The 17,653-nt window shown below is 46.9% G+C and overlaps 1 protein-coding gene across 1 annotated transcript in view; it reads right to left on the reverse strand.

Annotated features, from left to right (window-relative positions):
• Positions 1 to 4,590: 4,590 nt before the first annotated feature.
• LOC144161649 (uncharacterized) overlaps positions 4,591 to 17,653 on the reverse strand; it is a 47,162-nt gene continuing 34,099 nt past the window's right edge. The window contains exons 2-3 of the mRNA XM_077692306.1: positions 5,298 to 5,433; positions 4,591 to 4,718 (exon numbers count right to left, since the gene is read on the reverse strand). Of these exons, the coding sequence (XP_077548432.1) occupies positions 4,591 to 4,718; positions 5,298 to 5,433 (264 nt within the window). The remainder of the gene's footprint in view (positions 4,719 to 5,297; positions 5,434 to 17,653) is intronic.

Here is a 17,653-nt window from a genome sequence, read left to right on the forward strand (position 1 = left end):
TGCGCAGGACGTGAGGCCCGGCAGTCCGGCTGAGAAGTCGCATGTGCTTGTGCTTGACTTCGTGCTGAAAGTGAACGGTGTGACGGTGCTCGACCAATCGCTTTCGCAAGTCAAGGCGCTGATCGGGTCCAGCAGCGACCAGATGGTGCTGACTGTGATGTCGTGCAGCCCGTACCGGGCGCTCACCACGCGTCGGGACATGATGTCCATCTTGCGAAGCGCGCCTCGAGAAGTCGTGGTGCTCGTGCGCGTTTCCAGCGTGTGGTCCGTCCAGAAGAGCTTCTCCATCCAAATCGTTGATCCGGACGTCTGGGACGATCGAGGGGGACAGTTCGTCAAGGTTTACGTCATCAAGGTGAACACGGTGTTTAGCATTCGTCATATCTACATCCGCACCTTACCCGGCACCTGAAGAACTGGAATCTGATCTCTTGATTTGTTGCGGTTGGATGCAATCCTTGAAAACAGGCCGTCGTGGGCTAAATTGTAATTTTAATACCGGCGAGGCGGGGGCAAAGTGTTCTTATTGCAGTCAATTTTGATTTTCCAGTTCTGCGAAGCGCTAAACGATGGGACCTGAACACATAGAAGCGAAGCTGGCGCAGAAGAGGAAGCCTGCTCCTGTAATGTAATTGAAGCCATTACATTTTAGACGATAAGCACCAAGCGCATCGAAAGAAAGAGCTTTTCTCGCGTTAGTTTTCCAGGAGCGGTAGGTACTAAAAGAAAGCGACTATTTCCAACTTCAGCAATTTTAGTGGTTGAGCAAAAATAAAATTTGCATAACCATGCAGTATTTCCCCCACGAGACACGGTTAACAGCTAGTAGACTGCGATTCATGTAGCCCATTAAGTTTAACAATGTGTTTTTCGACTGATTCTGCATGCTTAAATTTTAAGTAGCCTAGCCAGCGTCCATACATCGCAAAAGTTTAAAAACACGGTGCAACGTGCTTTGTTTCCTTGCCTATTTTCTCCCAAAATGACAAATATTCTGCTTTGATTTGAATTTTTTATATCGCAACATTGGAAAAATTATGACGCTCTTTGTTGTACCAGTGTACCAGTACATTGTCGTAGGACTTGAACACACAGTACAATTTGTAAATATCATGCCTTGTTGTCCGGCGTGGCTTGTTAATGCTCTAGGGGGGTTTACAGCAACGACATAGTGTCTATTCTATACCGCAGGGCTATTTGCTGCGTGCAGGTGAAAAAAAAAAGAGGGGTAAGTTGGGGCGAGTTTTTTGTTTCAAGGTAGTGACCTTCAAAAAAGTGTAGTGTTATTTGCGTCCCCCTCCTCCTCACCCCCCCCCCCCCTCCACCCCCCATTGAGGTTAACGTATAAAACGGCAGCTACCCGTTAAGGCGTTCGGCGGCTGAAGAAGTTAAGGCCTCCTAATAAGCTGCCCTAAATGAATCTTGCTTGTTCTTTTTGCGTATGCATATCAAGCTATTCTCTTTGTACGCCTGTCTCAACTGTCTCCTTATCAGCGGGGCCTCTTTCTCTTGCGCCGTTGCTGATCGTGGAGGCCATACCCAAAACACCCGCTCGCCATGGGTCCTCCACTGGGCTTCCCACTGCGCAGGCGCGGTTCTTCCTCTCATCACGCGCCGTCTTTATGTTATGTTCTATGGTGTGTTGTGTTGTACACCGCTGTACGCTCGCGCTATACTATCGTTCCTAGTGCCGCTTTCATTCGCTTTAGAGCGACCCTGCAACACCTTTTTCAACTTCTTTTGAAATCTTAAATGCTTGCAGAACGTAGTCACCCAACACACCCAGTACTTAAATTGAGGGGTCGCAAAGTACCTCAGCCAAAAATTATTGATCTATGCCCATCAGATAGCCTCTAAACTTGCTCAAAAGACGTTCCTCTCTTTCCCAGTCTTGGCTTCTTCGACGGCTCGAATTACGTCACTAAGGCCATGTAGCGGCTGTTGACCGGTTTTTATTCAGTTTAAGCAATGAACGCTTTTCGATAGCAATTAAAAAAAAAGCCACAAGAACAAAGCAGAAATGGAAAGCGTATCTGGTGCGACGAGCACATCATCACGCAGGGCCGCTTCGGGCTGGCGATAACTATAGCTTTCGCAGTGGCTCCAGACACGAAGGAAAGAGTGAAAGCGTTTATCGAATGTGTTGCAGGGTCCCTTTAACGGAGGATCCAGAAATAAACACGCACACAGTCATCGACCCTTCCGTTGCTTGCACACCTAATGTCCACGCGTATTCGACGCCCATTAGAGACAACCACTGGTCTTAAGCGTCCACAACACACGACAGCGCACTTCATACTCCAGGGGTAGCTTCAGCGCGTCGACACTAAGGCTTAAATCTTTACGAATTATGCCAAGCCACATTTCATACTCAAATATTTTTACAATAACACTGTTAAGGCTACTGCCAAGGCGATCAACAGAAACTGTTTTAGGTTCGCTTCGAGCCCAGGTTTGCACCCGTCGGGTCGGTTCGGACTATGCGCCGTAAACAGGCTTGTTCGTAATGAGAACCAATTTTCTCAGCTGTGGTAGTGTTTGAAAACGCAGTAAGCTACAACAGCAAAAAACGTTCGTTTAACCAAACTTATATCAATTCATGATATTACAAATTGCCCAACCTACATTAGCAGATTGAATTTGGTGATCTTTATATTCAGACATCAATTTGTAAAACTTGCAATGCTAGATATAAAGATAAAAGAATTCTGCAATAAGAAAACCATGATTGCGATTCATTATCCCAAGTTTTACTATCTAAATGGTCTTAAAATGAGCTTTTTGCAGTAGTGTCGTTCCGTATAGGGTAGACTTCGGCTTCATCATCGCTCGCAAACGGTGGCCACTACGCAACTCTTTCCGCTCGAGACGAAAATAAAGCAAGGTGTGCATGTGTCTTGTACTTCTCCGAGTGACATCAGTTTGTGGGCGTGGCTTTCCGACGCACAGCTACTGCACGGAGCACGTTGGACGCATCTAGAGAGCTGAAGTTCTGTCTGCTGTAGCTCTGCACGCAATGATAATTTTGAAAATCTAGTGATGGTTATCAGTTTGACTGGCCATCCTTTACAGTTTCCTCATTAAAATCCCACGCCTAACTGCAAAAAATTTTAAGTTACTTAACAAGCACTGGTTAATTGTTACCCTGAATAGCGATTAGAAGTCGTTTTACTACACCCGCCACGGCCCCTGATCACTGCGCGCAAGAAAAACAATTTTATCTCCGAAAGCCTATTTATTGTATATTACTCAGTCTTCCCTGAAACACCCCGTACGTCAACTTATCCAGAAAAAATAACGACGGACATTTACGATAAAAATGTGGTAGGAATTTTTTTTTCTATGGCTTGGAATTTCAGCACCAGTGGCTAACATGTCTCTCGTAACTCCAAGACCAGAGAGACCTGTCCGAGGTCACGCGTGGAAAACGACGGGCATACATAGTCGCTTTTACAAGTGCATTGCGCTATACTTTGTGCTTTGTAAAGATGATTCACAGAAATACTCCCGTACTGTCCATTATACACAAAGGTGAAGAGCGTACAAGCCCACTAAGAGTAAAGTGCCAGGGTGTGACCTTTTTTATGCGCAATATTTTTACGCACACTATATGGTTTGTGTGATGCGCGCTGTAAAAACGTTCATACAGTACTATTTCTGCCTCTCACATACATTTGTAGAACTTTCTTCTCTTCAGGGCGCAGGCCCTGTCAAGCTTTTATTGACTTTTTGTCCGTGCTCCAAACATCGAGGAGATGTTTAATAAATTGAATTGATAAAAAAAATAAAATATGCGAGCGAAATTGGTTCCCCGCAACCACTGCAGCTGGTGTAGCGATTAATTTCTTGGGGAGTTTATTTATTGGATGAAAAAAGCGAATACTTTCATATGCAAGCAAGGCCCCCTACACATCGGTAGTATATATAACAAAAACAGCAAGCCAGGTATTCTTTTAAGTGCTTCGTTTCTTTCTATAGAATTTATAGTGTTTGTGCGCGAAATACGCATTAGAAATTCGGTCGCGAGGAAAACTGCATGCAATTCTAGTTTTTCATAAGCTTCTCTTCTTATACCTGCAGACTAGCAGTCGTGACCGGCGATGCGCAGGTCTGTTGTTATAATGGGTCCAATAGACATGCTGTAGAACGTAACACAGTAAGATCGAGTGTGTATGGCATGTGTGCACGACGCGCTGTCGTGGTTATTTCAAGTTCCGAATACAGCAGTGCTTGTGACTACGGCAACAGTGCGCGGGCACTGGGGAGCAAACTGTGTCTCGCGAAGCCTATAATACGGAGGCACTGCTGTATTGATGATGAAGTGACGACCACGGAGAAACAGAGGCGGCAAGCCTGCAACCAGACCAAGCACACACTCTTTCCTTGTTTCCCAGGCCTCTGTAGTGCACTTTGTTCCCAACAAGCGGGCACAGATGCCCCTGTTGCGGACCAAGAGTGCCGCTGCCCACCGTGCACTGTGCGACTTGGTTTAGTGCGTGATGAGTGGCCCACGCTTCTACAAGAGAGCAGGCCACAAGGAGTGAAACAAAACCAATGGGGTGAGGGAAGGGGAGGGGGAAAGGGAGACGCCTAGTCCTCCTCGCTCTCGCCCTGTCCGTATATGTCGGCCAGCTTCTGGAAGCGGGGCCTCCAGCCGTTGACGTAGTCGAAGCGCTGCTCATGGTCGTCCGTTTCGGAAGCCAGGGAGCTGAGCGAGCCTGCCGTGGAGCCGCCCCCCCTCATACGCATAGTTGCGCACATCGTCCACATGGGGAGCCCCGGGGTCCTGGTCCGCCTTGTCCCACGTCCTTTGTATCGATATGAAAGCAAGGCACGCTATTGCTGCTTTCATCACTATCGCATCGCCACCAGCTTCTGTCATGTGTCTCCTTCTGACCTACTCGTTCTAAATACTTGCACCACCAAATTTGCTTATCCAATTCCTCCAGTGGGTTTTGGTGGTCATTTACCTTTGTGTCTCTTCAGGAATGTTAGTACGATCGTGGTCCAGTTGCACATCAGCATCACACGGCTTGTCACCCTTACTTTGCCACTATAGCCCTCTGTCTGGTTTATCAAATATTAAATACGACTTGTTCACAATGTGCCATTCTTGCGAAATTGCGAAGAATTTTTTTTTGTCCTAGCATGCGAGGAACTGTTGGTAACAAGTTTTATGTGCGTCTAGTCACTGATGCTTCTTGTCTTACCAATGACACTCGCCCTTCATGTCCGCTGCAGACAGCGCCTAAGACGGCCAACGAAGGGCGTGTGTATCCGGGCGACGTCGTAGTGACCGTGGACGGCCAGCATGTGGAAACAATGAGTCGTGATCAGGTCCACCGAGCGCTCAACACCGAGCGCACCCAGATTACCCTTACGGTGGTGCCACTGTCCCCGCTCCGCACCGTGCATCGGGTACAGTTCAGCAAGCTGAAAGAGTCGAAATTGTTTGAGGCGAACGTCATCACACGCCTTACAGCCTCCAAAGACGACGACGATGACGAGTACACAGATCATGAACCGTAGAAGTCACGCTACGACTTCCAAGCAAACTTTTGCATAAAGTTCCAGATAAGTTTTCATTATGTGAGCTCATATCCTGACACACACGTCGTATAATTTGTCACACAAAAATAACGTTGGCTATGTATAAAAATCAATGCTGGAAACAAATGTCATTAATCAAAGAACAGGATATTTGTACACAATTCGGTGATATCGATGTAAAAGGGTTTATTTTGTCGACACTCGGTAATAAAATATTTTTTTGTAGCGCAGTACGATGTGATTCGGTTTTACTTATGCGCGCTGTGAGCTCTGCCAAGCGCGATTTTGGGGGCTGTGTTGTATCATGAGCAATTATTTCTGAAACCGACTTTTTGGCTCAGTTGACTTCTGCGGGGTAGAAACTAGCGGGTCCACATGAATCCGTCAGTTCACTCGAGGGCATACAAGAAACACCGTCCTTAGCCGGGCGGCATTGCTAATTTAGCAGGGGAGAGAAAAATAGAGCACGTCTAAGTAAACGCAGACGAAGCAGGCGAGCTGCCTTGCTGCACGGTGGCATTTGAGCTTCTTGAATTATGCATTTACGCAGTGGTCGGGGCCCCTGCTTGACGATAAAATTTGCGCCCAGATGACAATATAGTGAGAAGCAAGCGCCCTCTGGCGTTACAAGCACGCCTCGTTTCGGTTACATCTGTTAGCCTTAAAAATGAGATCAATTTAACAAGTATGTAATATCTTAGAAGAGGAGGAGCAATAAACGTTATTAAAGCAGTGAAGGTTGTTTGACCGCCATGTGGGAGACCCCCTTAGTTGGAAGTACTGGGCCAGAGCGGCCTGTCTCGCCTGGTCTACCAGATGTTGGGGATCTGGGTTAGAGCTGGTCATCTGACCTGCCCACTGCTTTAATGATGGGTTGTGATTCGGGGGACAGCGCGTAACGACTCTCCCCCACCATGGGGTAGACAGTGCATGGCTCAAGGCAGAATTGAGAATTGTGTGTGGATAAAGTCGGGTGTATGAAATGTAGTAATGTATAATGCGGAATATGTTTGTCTAGAGCTGTCGGTAAATGACTACGTCTTCTCGAGCGATCTTGAGATGGGGAGACTCAAAGATTCTTCTTCCCACGTGGTAATATGCCAGGATGTCAGCGTAGCTTCTGGGGATAATTTTGCGTGTTGATTTCATGAACAATGCATCCCAGGATGAGACGTCCGCTGTGTCTGAGGCGGCTGCGGCATGAGCCGCCTCGTCCCGTTTCAGGGATGAATGAGCAGGTGTGTATATTATGAGAATGTCCTGGTGATGAGGTTAGGTAGACAGGATGTAGCTGTCGATGAAATGCGACGGATTTGGAAGATTTGACACGCAGTCTGGGAGCCTATATGACGGTGGAAAGTTCTTTGCCCGTGGTGGCTGCAAAAACAATGGATGCTTCTTCGGCGGTGTTGGTGCCTTTTGTGGGTATGGAGGCAGAGGCTAATTCCAGTCTCTTGTTATTAACTACGCTGATGGCGTCGGCTGATCAACTGGTATATACTGCAGCGTCTGCGTTTCTAACGTCAGCGCTTCCCCCGTATGCAGATCGAAGAGTTTTAACTCTTGCCTCCCGCCGTGCCTTGTGGATCGGATGCATGTTCCTTGGAATCGGGGTGACAGTGATGTACTAACATGTAGGTGAATGCGTTGTTCAGCGTTATTCTCTGTTGGGACTTCCTAACCCAGTTTTCGCAGAGTGTGTCTTCCCGTGTTGGTAAGTTTAGGGCGTCACAATTGAAAAGTTTTGTGGGTTTCAGCCAATTCATCCCGTGTGTTCTGCAGGCCAAATTACAAACATTTGTCTGTAGACGTAGTGGGTGTAATGCGAGAGAAAACGTATATGCTTTTTGTATTAGGGTTTTCTTTTTCGTTGTTTTTCAGGGCCAGATATGGTGTTCCATGCGTAATTCAACTGGTTATTAAAGCTTGCCCAATTTTAAAGGGACACTGAAGTGAATTTGTCAAGCTCCCGTTTTTGCTTGCACTGCGTAGACTGGCTCAAATTAGCACACTTTTCATTGTTTATCCGGTTGACAAATCAGTAATTATTTTACAAAGCGCGAAAGAAGAAAAACTACCATGCGCAGTTTGCGGCGGCCGCACCAACTAAAGCTGCGACGTTAGGAGGAGCGGGCACCGTGATTGGACGATGCCCAAGGTGAGCAACCAAACAAGTTTCGGTTTCGGTTCTGTAAAACACAACCGGTGGCGTTGTTGGATGGGTATACTCAATAACTCAGTAATCATCGTACCGTGCTTCTGCCATGTTGTCAGCTATAAAAATGCATAAAGATAAGCCTCCCAGGACGGCTTGGAATCGTAGCATTCACTAGCCGAGGCCTACGCAGTGCATGGACGCCCTCCGCGTACCCGCAGACGCCCAAATGTCATGCGCTTTTCCCCCATATTTGGAGCTTGCCTCACTCATGCCTGTACCGTAAAAAAGCGTGTTCGCACCAGGCCAAGGGTCTGTTCATTCTCGCCAGTGCCCGCAAGCAGTCGGTGCTTATGGCAACAGCACGCCAACGAGAACTCGCTAGCGCGCCAGTGCCAGCCTGCGCGCGTTCTGTGAACTAGTTCGTGGAGCCATGAACGTTGCGGCTCAGAAAAAAGTGAACTCAATGTAGAAAACATCGGAAGAAAACGAAAAAGTTAACTTACAAAAAAAAAAGAAGGACGTCCCCGTGGGGACTCGAACTCGTGACTTGCAAAACACTTGCGGCAACAAAACTAGCGCCCCAGACCACTAGGCCACGGGGCGGGCTCCGCTGGCCTTGGTAATATAAGGTATATGTTGTACAACCAGTTTACACTTTTATTTAGTTTTGGCATTTCAAGCAGCTTAGGTGTCTATTTGTTGTATTAAGCTCGTGCAGTAAGCGTCCCCCGAGTTTCCATAATAGCTCACGTTTAACAATTGCATTTCGTAGACGGAAAAGCGTTCGCAGATGCGTAGTCATGCTGCTGACCGCTGTGCTTGTTCGCCCAGCTCAAAAAAGTGCTTCCCGCACCCTAGTTTTACGCTGTACGGTAAACATCAGTTGATTTTATTTCCTTAGTACCTATATTGACTTCGCTGACTCTTCTCCCGCCTACAAGAGGCCTTATATTTTCCTACTGGCGTACCAGTCAGCGAAGCGTCGCATGTGCGCTTGTGCAGCGCTTGTGTGAAGCGACCTTGACTTGGACCTAGATACAGTGTACAAACTAACCAAGTAAAGAAAGGCAGATTCTTCCATTCACAAACGTGTCCTTGCTTCGTTTCAACTGAGCGAACGAATTGCGACGATCCGTCGGCGGCCGGCGGACGAAACGCTGGGCCGACTGACTCTGTCTGAAGGACGGGGAGCCGTGCACTAGCGCAGCCAATTGCGAGCTCGGCTCCTCCCGACGTCACACGAAAACGGCGCAGAAAATGGGCGAGCGTAAAGAGAGGAGGACAGCATTTTTGAATTAATTTTTCTACTAAATAAAATCGCGTTAACGCGCCCAGAGTGGTCGAAACATGGCCTGGGGACTCCGGACTACAATTTGCGCAAGTAATCCCGCAATGTTTACATATCACTTCAGTGTCCCTTTAATGGTGCCCCGTTCTTTGAGGCCATGTAGGCGATTAGTGATGCGGCGGAGGAGATGTAGAACTTGATGAGCGGTGATTTGCAGGTTATGAAGCGTTGCCATGTCGCCTCCGTCCTGCTGTATGTAGCGTAAGGCCCAGTAGGCAAGCTATTTTCTGGGCTGTCCGACGGTATTTCTTATGTAGAAACGGCGTCAAACGTTTTCCGGTCGTAACTTTAAGTATCAAAGTTAATTTCTGGGCTGTCCGTTGGCTCAGCGCTTGATTTTTTAAAGCGATGTATCACACTTTGCAGTATTATCACCATAAGCGTAGCAGAAGCTTAGCCACCCGGCAGCTGAGAAATGAACTTTTATAGTTGCAAGCTTATTTCGAAAACTTTTCACGGTGGGCGTACCTTCCGTAGCCCGTTTTGTGGGCCATTCATCTACGCTGGAGTATCGTCCAACACAGTTAACAAATGCTTTTGCACTATGTGTGGGTTCTGGTTTTACGATTTCTTACGTTGGCGAATAGGGCAAAATAATCATCAGATGTTGCGTACGAAAACACTTCCTAATAAGCAGCAGGAGATTGGTGTGGGCGCCCGTTCATTGCACCTGCGTTCCTTCCTCCGGTTTTCTGCGCTATTCTTCATTCAATATTTTCATAATAATGCCACTTTACGCTCATTTATAACTGCCTTCTGGAACACCTGTAATGAAAAAGCTTAATATATCTTAGTACGGCAAACTATTAAGGCGAATAGGTTGATTACTTTTCTACCAGAGTCAGTCTTCCTTTAGTACCCGAGAGTGAAACGGCTTACTCGGCTGAGACTGATGATGATGGTTAGCGGCTTCTCTGTTGTAACGGGGTGATGTTGCGCAGCGACCTTAGTCGTAACGCCGCAGTACAATCACCTCGCCAAAAACAGAAAAATAAAAATAAACCTTTACAGAATTTTTGTGCTAGTCTGACTTCTTTGTTCGCATGTCTTCCCAGATTCTTCTCTGCTCTTTTCCCATCAACATTCCAACCTTGTTTTAATAACCTCTGCTGCTTCACAATTCCCTTTTCGGTTAACCTTAAAGCCAAGGGCTTCAGGAAGCTCGATGTCTTCCTCACGGAGGACGGCAGGGATACTTTCGCACTCCGTTACAATATGGCGCATGTTTTCTGGCTCCCTGCCGCAACCTGCGCACAATTATTCCTATACCGGCTCGCGGATAAGCGTTTTTGCCAGCAAGCAACCCCCCGAGGCTTGGAAAAGCAAAGCACTCACTTTGGTATTATCAAAGCACTTTTCCCTCGTGATCTCCCGCTTCTCAATTCTGTGGGGAGAGGATCGGACCACCTTGGACACAGAGCATGGGATAGGGTACATGTAACACCTGGAGGCTCCTAGTTTAAGTGTGCGCGTTCCGTTCGTTCGTTTGGCTTCTTCGATTTTCTTCTCCTTCGCCGGAATAGCCACAGGGATGGAGTAACGGTTGTTGCGGCAGCGAAGAAGCAAATCGGCTGCAATCGTAGACTTAAACGGTCGTGATCGTCGTGAAGGCTGCGTACAGCTTCGCTACCTTCAAGTCTTACGCGTTAGTGGGAGATTCCTTCATTTTTATGTATTCTTTAAAGAAACTGACATTTTTATTCCAGACAACAAATCAACGCCAGTTTTATCCACAGTCGGGCCTAGAAGGCTTCCGCCTTAAAAACGTACTGGCTATTACTTCAAGGGAGTGACACAACGACAGCAGTTGTCGTGCACCTATGAACATGTCTACAGTCGCTATACAAACCCCGGTCGTGATCTAAACACATTCCTGATGTTGTGATGGAGTTCAGTGAGATTGTTAGTGTGGCGATAGTGTCACTAAGCGTCTGCTTTGCATAGAACTAGCGCTAGCGACTCTTCGTCCACCCTTGGTTTAAGCACTTTTAATGCGATAGCGTTATTTGGCTCATTTTTTATTTCCCCATGGCTGCTGGCTGTCTGCTATCAGCCGTGCTCATCAGGCCTCCACGGAAATACGTCACCGCTGCCACCCGGAAGCTACGACTGAGGAGCAAGATTTGTGGGCTCCGCTTAATCTGTAATGTGGCGCTACGGCAAAAGAAGGTTGGAAAGGTGGACAGTGATACAACGTCGGATACAAAAGAAAAGGACGTCCGTTTTCGCTAGGTGCCGCGCCTGCGCGGTGAGGATTGTACTATGCCCAGCCGGTGGCAGCATGCCCTGCATACACGGTCTCCAGCCGTGCCCGCAACTTACATCATCTTAAAAGCTGGTTCCACCAGAAGATCAAAAATATAAAGTTCCGGTAATTCATGCCCCGAAGCTACACGCGTGCTACGAGGCACGTCATCGTGCATGTCTCCGGAAGAATTTAGACTACTTTGGGATCTTTAACCTTCGCCGAGACCTCGGCACACTGGCGTTTTCGTTTTCTGCTTCCATCCGGAAAACGGCCACTGCAGACGGGAATCAAACCACCGTCCTTGGGCACAGGTGCGCAACGCCTTTCCAACTGATCCACCGCGGCCTGTTTTATGACGATACTTAAGCCGCCACCAATAGTGGGTGACCTGACTAAAACAGGGGACAAAAGATTAGCGCCAGTGTCTCAGAAATCAAGGAGGGATTACATTATAGCAGAATATAACTAAAATGAAGCACACTATGTAGCGTCTAAGCACATAAATTTTCAAAATACCTTTCAGTATTCCCACGGTTCTGTGTCCACTGCAATTTTGGTTTGGTAAACGACAGATAGCGTCACGCGGCCAAGTTAAAAATCACCCTAAAATAAGTACGAATATCCTCCCAGAGGACAGCCACTTAAGAATGCTCGGAGGGGCGCCCAAGAGAAGCGGTAGTTACAAACCCACATTCGCCAAAAACAGAAAATCTTTAACCTATTGCCCACGAACAAAACGTTCGACGTAGAGAAGAGCAACGAAAACAGAAAAAAAAATTATAAAATTCGTGAAACACTGATTATGGCCAGAATATTGCATCACCGTACCACAAATCTATCCGCACCACAAAAATTTAGGTGAAAGAAACACCACCATTAGGACCAGATATGAGGCAGTCCTGAACCTCGCAATTTTGACCGTGAGACGAATCCACAAAGAGCGCCCAAACAGGGTAACAGACTTGACATGCTTAGACGGGTCTTGACGGATGGCCATTTACTGGATGGAGGGATCAAATAACAATATTCGGATCAAAAAATGAACTCGGGAAGCGCAGGACAATAGCGAATTAAGGTCAATAACGCTGCAGTTGTCCTAAATAGGATGTTGGTGATAATGGCGATGAAGATGTCCTCAAGATGTGTTTTCCTAACCCATCTCAAGAAATCAGAGAAATCACTCTCCTTGCACCAAGTGGATGTAAAACCAAAATCGGGAGGGGTCATAATTACCCCTTTGAAAAGAAGCAGGCACCCCAAACAGGCACCCAGAAGAGAAAAGACGGGCACATCCCCCACCCCCTTTGAAAAAAACTACTCCACACGATAATAGACATGGAACCGAGCCAGCGACCTCGACTAAAACTCTTCTCTACCAAAAATTTGGATCAAATCGTGCACAACAAGACGCAAGCTGGCAGGATCCAGTTCATTGGGGAAATTTTCAAAATCATGAGACCACAGTATACATCGACTCGGGTATGTACGAAAGCACGAGCTCCCAATTGTCGTAATTGACTACTCTGGCAATTTTTGTGACTGCACGACCCTCCAATATACAAAAACAAAGAACAGGACGTCGGAGACATCCTCTCTGCAATCCTAATAGAGAAAATATCAAATAGAAGCGTAACATCATTACAGACCATAAAAATACATTATACAGGTTTCTGGAGGCAGAATACCTACGCGCTTCGGTAAAAGATTACCATCCATAATCAGAAAGTTAACGTCACGCGGGCACCCGAATCCAATAGTCTGGAAGAGGCACACACCATGCAAGCGGCACACGAAATCACATACCGTGCTCCTTGTGACGACGACTACCCCACTGCCCTCTTAGGAAAACGTTAAGAAGGAATCCTCATCCTATGCCTAGGAACACAATCATTCCTCTTGCTACAACGAGATCTCAATGCTGAAGAGTCAGAAACTCTGTGGACAAAAAACCAACAAAACTATCTGAAAATCCATCTGCGTTAAGGTGTTCGGTGGGAACATTACACATTAACTTCAAACTCTGCTAAAATAGGGGAAACATCCACTATCTTCCACGCAACCTAGCCTTGTCAAAGGGTGTGACCAGAGGCGAACAACTCAAACATAACTATTCCATTTCTTCAAGACATGGGAGACGGATTTGGCAAGCTCGTTCCCTCAAGTTCAGCGTGAGATGATTTAGAGGGCAAGGAAAGGAGCTGCTGCATATTATGAGGTACACTGAGGTTCCACCTTTGAGCTCCCTGCCATCTCCTTACCCCATGTTTTCTCTCTCTCTTTCTCTCTCTCTCTCTCTCTCTCTCTCTCTCTCTCTCTCTCTCTCTCTCTCTCTCTCTCTCTCTCTCTCTCTCTTCTTTGGAAAAAGCAAAACTGCTCAGCCCACCTTAGACAGTACAGAATAACATTGTGATACCCTGACACTGAATCCTCCTCGCTCAAACTGACCAACACCTCGCATCCGGAACCTTTCACGCTCACATTTTAAGCCACAGAAGCGCAGAAAGCTTTTGTCTCGCCTTGGACATGGCCATTAAAAAACCCTTTTTGCTAGTCTTTCTCTTTTCGATGACATTTCCGGCTTGTGAAACATAGATCGGAAATGCAGCAACTGCGTATGAACACGCTCCGTGGGAGTTGGAGTACCACTATCGCGCCTTATATCTTAGGATGCAAACGTACATTTTTGCACCTAATACCGCCCTGAAAATGCGCAAATTCTCAAACTCTGCTTGCCAAAATATCAATGTAGTTGAACTGGCTAGCCCAGTCACGCATGTTAGGCAAAAGAATGAGGTGTATAAATCGGCCTGAGTTTTATTAATCAATCAAAGAGGTCGAAGACACGTGCGGGCAGTATAACAAGCTTAAGGTCTAACAGAACGCCGTCGACGCTTTGCTTTCGCTTCGCGTTCTTGAAGGAACTCGTCATCTTCCCGCTTGAGGTGATTTACTGCATGATCCGCTTCTGCCTTACGCTTTCGAATGGCTTCGATCAGTCTCCTACGCGTTGCGATCACTACCTGTCTGTTCACTTCCTCTCCCTTGGCTGCATGCGTTCTTCCTCTGCCGTACTTTACATAAAGTGTAAGGGCGCGGACGGCCACCTTTGGTTACTGCTAAGTGTAATTCTAAATGCCTTCGCTGTAGAACGCCTTGCACTCGGGGTCTTGGATCCGCTTGACTGCTGCAGTCACCGAAGCGAACGCTAGCGTTTAGGGCGAACGCCTTTAGTGCCACATTATTCCAAATCTGGCGTGTTTATGGTTGTCCTGTTGATACAATTTCTGCCGCAATTAAGAGTAAAGAACGACACTTTTAGGTTTGTATGGAAATTTGTGTCTAGAATAAGAGCTGAGAGCCTTTACCACCGCGCTACCTCATCACGTTGCGAACGGCAGAACAACAGCCTAGTGCCTGTCGCGTGAAAGAGAACGTGGCGGTACACGAGCAAAACAGCGGCATGCCAGCCACCGGCAACTCCAATTCCGACGAAGCTGTTGCGCGGAGGAAGTGCCTTTCGTCTTCCTGGCGAAGTATTTCGCGACAAACGATGCTCCATTGCCTTGAGGTTTCATGAGCAGACTGACTTTTCAGTTTGACACGTTAGGTGTACTGGGCTTACGTAACAAAAGGCGGTAGGCCCCGATCCCTCAGTTCTGCATGGTTGGTGGCTTGATATTTTGGTCATCGAGGAAATAAAAAAATCGGGGGGATGGAACGACGGGGAACGCTTTAGCTCCTTCCTGCACCTAGTACAAACTTTTCGTTAGTGATGGGAAATTCCCTCTTGTATGCATGTTTTTCTTCAAAAAACGTCTCTAATGCAGTCCAAAACAAGTATACTGCGGTGAGGGGAAACACCTAATCGGGTGTGATATAGCAGCCGGAGGCCACTCCTGGAGGTTTTTTTTTCGCCTACGCTCACTGAAAACATTCCGAACTGGATACGAGGCTACGTTCTTTCAGTGCTGTGCCACTTGCCCACGGTGAGTCACGTAGTAGTGGCCTTTATGGGAGCCTTTATGGGAGCCATGCCTTAGCGTCACTACAGTCGGCCATACCGTACGTGACATTCACCTTTGTTGCAAATCTTCAGGGTCCGAAATCGCTCCAAGCAGATTAGAAACCTTTCAAGGTAGGAGAGACCTCAGTTATGTTTCTTTGCAAACCCTTCCTTGCATTTAGGGCTGCTGCTGGCATACAACGATGTAGGCGGAACATTGTCTCGTGTCTGTGTTACAGGACCAGCTGACAGCGGCGCAGACGTCGCATGGACTGAGAATTGTCAAAAGAAATTAAATTATTCTTACATCCGCTATGAGCATCTTTACAACCGTGTATAAAAATTTGCACGCACACACGCACGCACTCGCAGACACGCGCGCGCACGCGCGCACACACACACACACGTGCGCGCGCGCACACACACACACACGTGCGCGCGCGCACGCGCAGGCCCACAGAGACAGACAGACAAACAGGCACAACCAGATTTTACTACGTTTTTGCCATAACGGGCTCTCGTACCTGCGTTACGACAAGAAAGAAACATAAACGCCAGAGCGAACGTGTATTGATGGGATCGTTATGCAGATGCGTCCACTCTCGCTTACTTCGCCGCCTTCTAACGTGATAAGGCGCTGGCCCAGCGCCCGGCCGACGCTGTAACAATATCGTTAAAAAATTCAGTGCTCTTCCACTCTGTGAAGGAGTACGACCAGCGAAGTTAGGCGCAGTTTAAAGTGACTCTGCAACATTTCCGATAAACGCTACTATTTTTTCCTTCCCGTCTGAGAGCATTGTCAAAGCCATAGCTATCAACAACACGGAGCTGCAATGCGTGATTTGCTCGTCGCAGCAGAGTTATCTCACTTCCGTTTCTGCTTTGCTTCGTCGCTTTTTTTCTAAAGTGGCTATAGAATGTGTTTATTGCTGCAACAGAAAGGAATTTACCGATAGCCGCTGTTCCCTTGTAATGTCGTATTTAGAGCGCTCAAAAGACGCCAAACCCAGGAAAGAGAGAAAAATCTATTAAATAGGTTGCCAAGCTATCTGATAGGCATAGACTAGTAATGTTTGGCTGAGGTGTCTGCCTGTTTTAAGTACTGGATGCTACTGAGGCGATGAGGCGAGCCGTAGTGGAGGGCTCCGGATTTGTTTTGACCACTTGGGGAAATATTCCGGACTTTTCGTCTGCTGTCAAGGGATGTGCTTTCATTGGAAATGAAACAAACCGTCCCACACTTGTCCGCTAGAATAAAAATACCCTTTGTCCAAGTTTTATTCAAGTAATTAACAAGGAAGTATGCGTAATCGTACTTTACAAACGTATTTGTTCTAGAATGTAGTGTGCCCAGCTCCGCTGTTCATACTTCCTTCACAGAGTGGAAGGGCAGTAATTTTTTCCCAGGTCTTCTCAACGAAGATGAAGTGTGAGCTGACAATTTATATTAGGTGCACCTTCTCGTTCTCACAGAAAGAACCTTGTGTATGATCTGGCACAATGGCTGTGCACGTAACGGTTACGAGTTTTCCTTAAATTATGCGGAGGCTCATTAAGGTGGTGTTCAGGAATTTCAGTCCGTAATATATTGCCGTTTTGTCGTCCTAGAGCCAATGTCAGTATTACTTCTTTCAAGAGATATGCATTAGATTGACAGCTACAGCGCATTCACTAGAAAGTTGGCTTTGCCGCAACACACCTTGTCGACGCATACAAGTTTCTTCAGATCATAGCCTAGAACAGCCTCGCTGTAGTCACTTCAAATGGACACTGCAACGTTTTCAATAAGCGCTTTCACTCTTCCCTTTGCGTCTGGAACCACTGCGAAAGCTATAGTTATCGCCAGCACACGGAGCAGCGCTGCGTGATTTGCTCGTCGCACCGGATACGCCTTCCATTTCGGCTTTGTTTTTGTGGCTTTTTTTTAAGTTTCTAGAGGAGGGGGACGCGAATAACATTACACTATTTTGAGGTACACTACCTTGCAACAAAAAACTCGCCCAAACTTACCCATCTTTTTTTTTTTCACCTGCATGCAACAAACAGCCGTGCGGCATACAATCCAGGGCCCTATGTCGTTGCTGCAAGCCCACCTAGAGGACTGAGAAGCAACGGCGAATAACCAAGGCATGATATTTACCAATTGTACTGTGCATTTAAGTCTTACGATAATGCACTGGTACAACAAAGAGCGTCGTTATTTTTCGAATGTTACCATATAAAGAATTGAAATTGACGCAAAATATTTGTCATTTCAGGAGAAAATAGGGAAGGAAGCAAAGCACGTTGCACCATGTTTTTAAACTTTTGTGATGTAAGGACGCTGGCCAGGCTACTTAAAATTTA

This window comes from Haemaphysalis longicornis, unplaced genomic scaffold (genome assembly GCF_048455015.1).
Source record: "Haemaphysalis longicornis isolate Haplotype H1 unplaced genomic scaffold, Haemaphysalis longicornis Haplotype H1 scaffold_1, whole genome shotgun sequence".
Lineage (NCBI taxonomy): Eukaryota > Metazoa > Arthropoda > Arachnida > Ixodida > Ixodidae > Haemaphysalis > Haemaphysalis longicornis.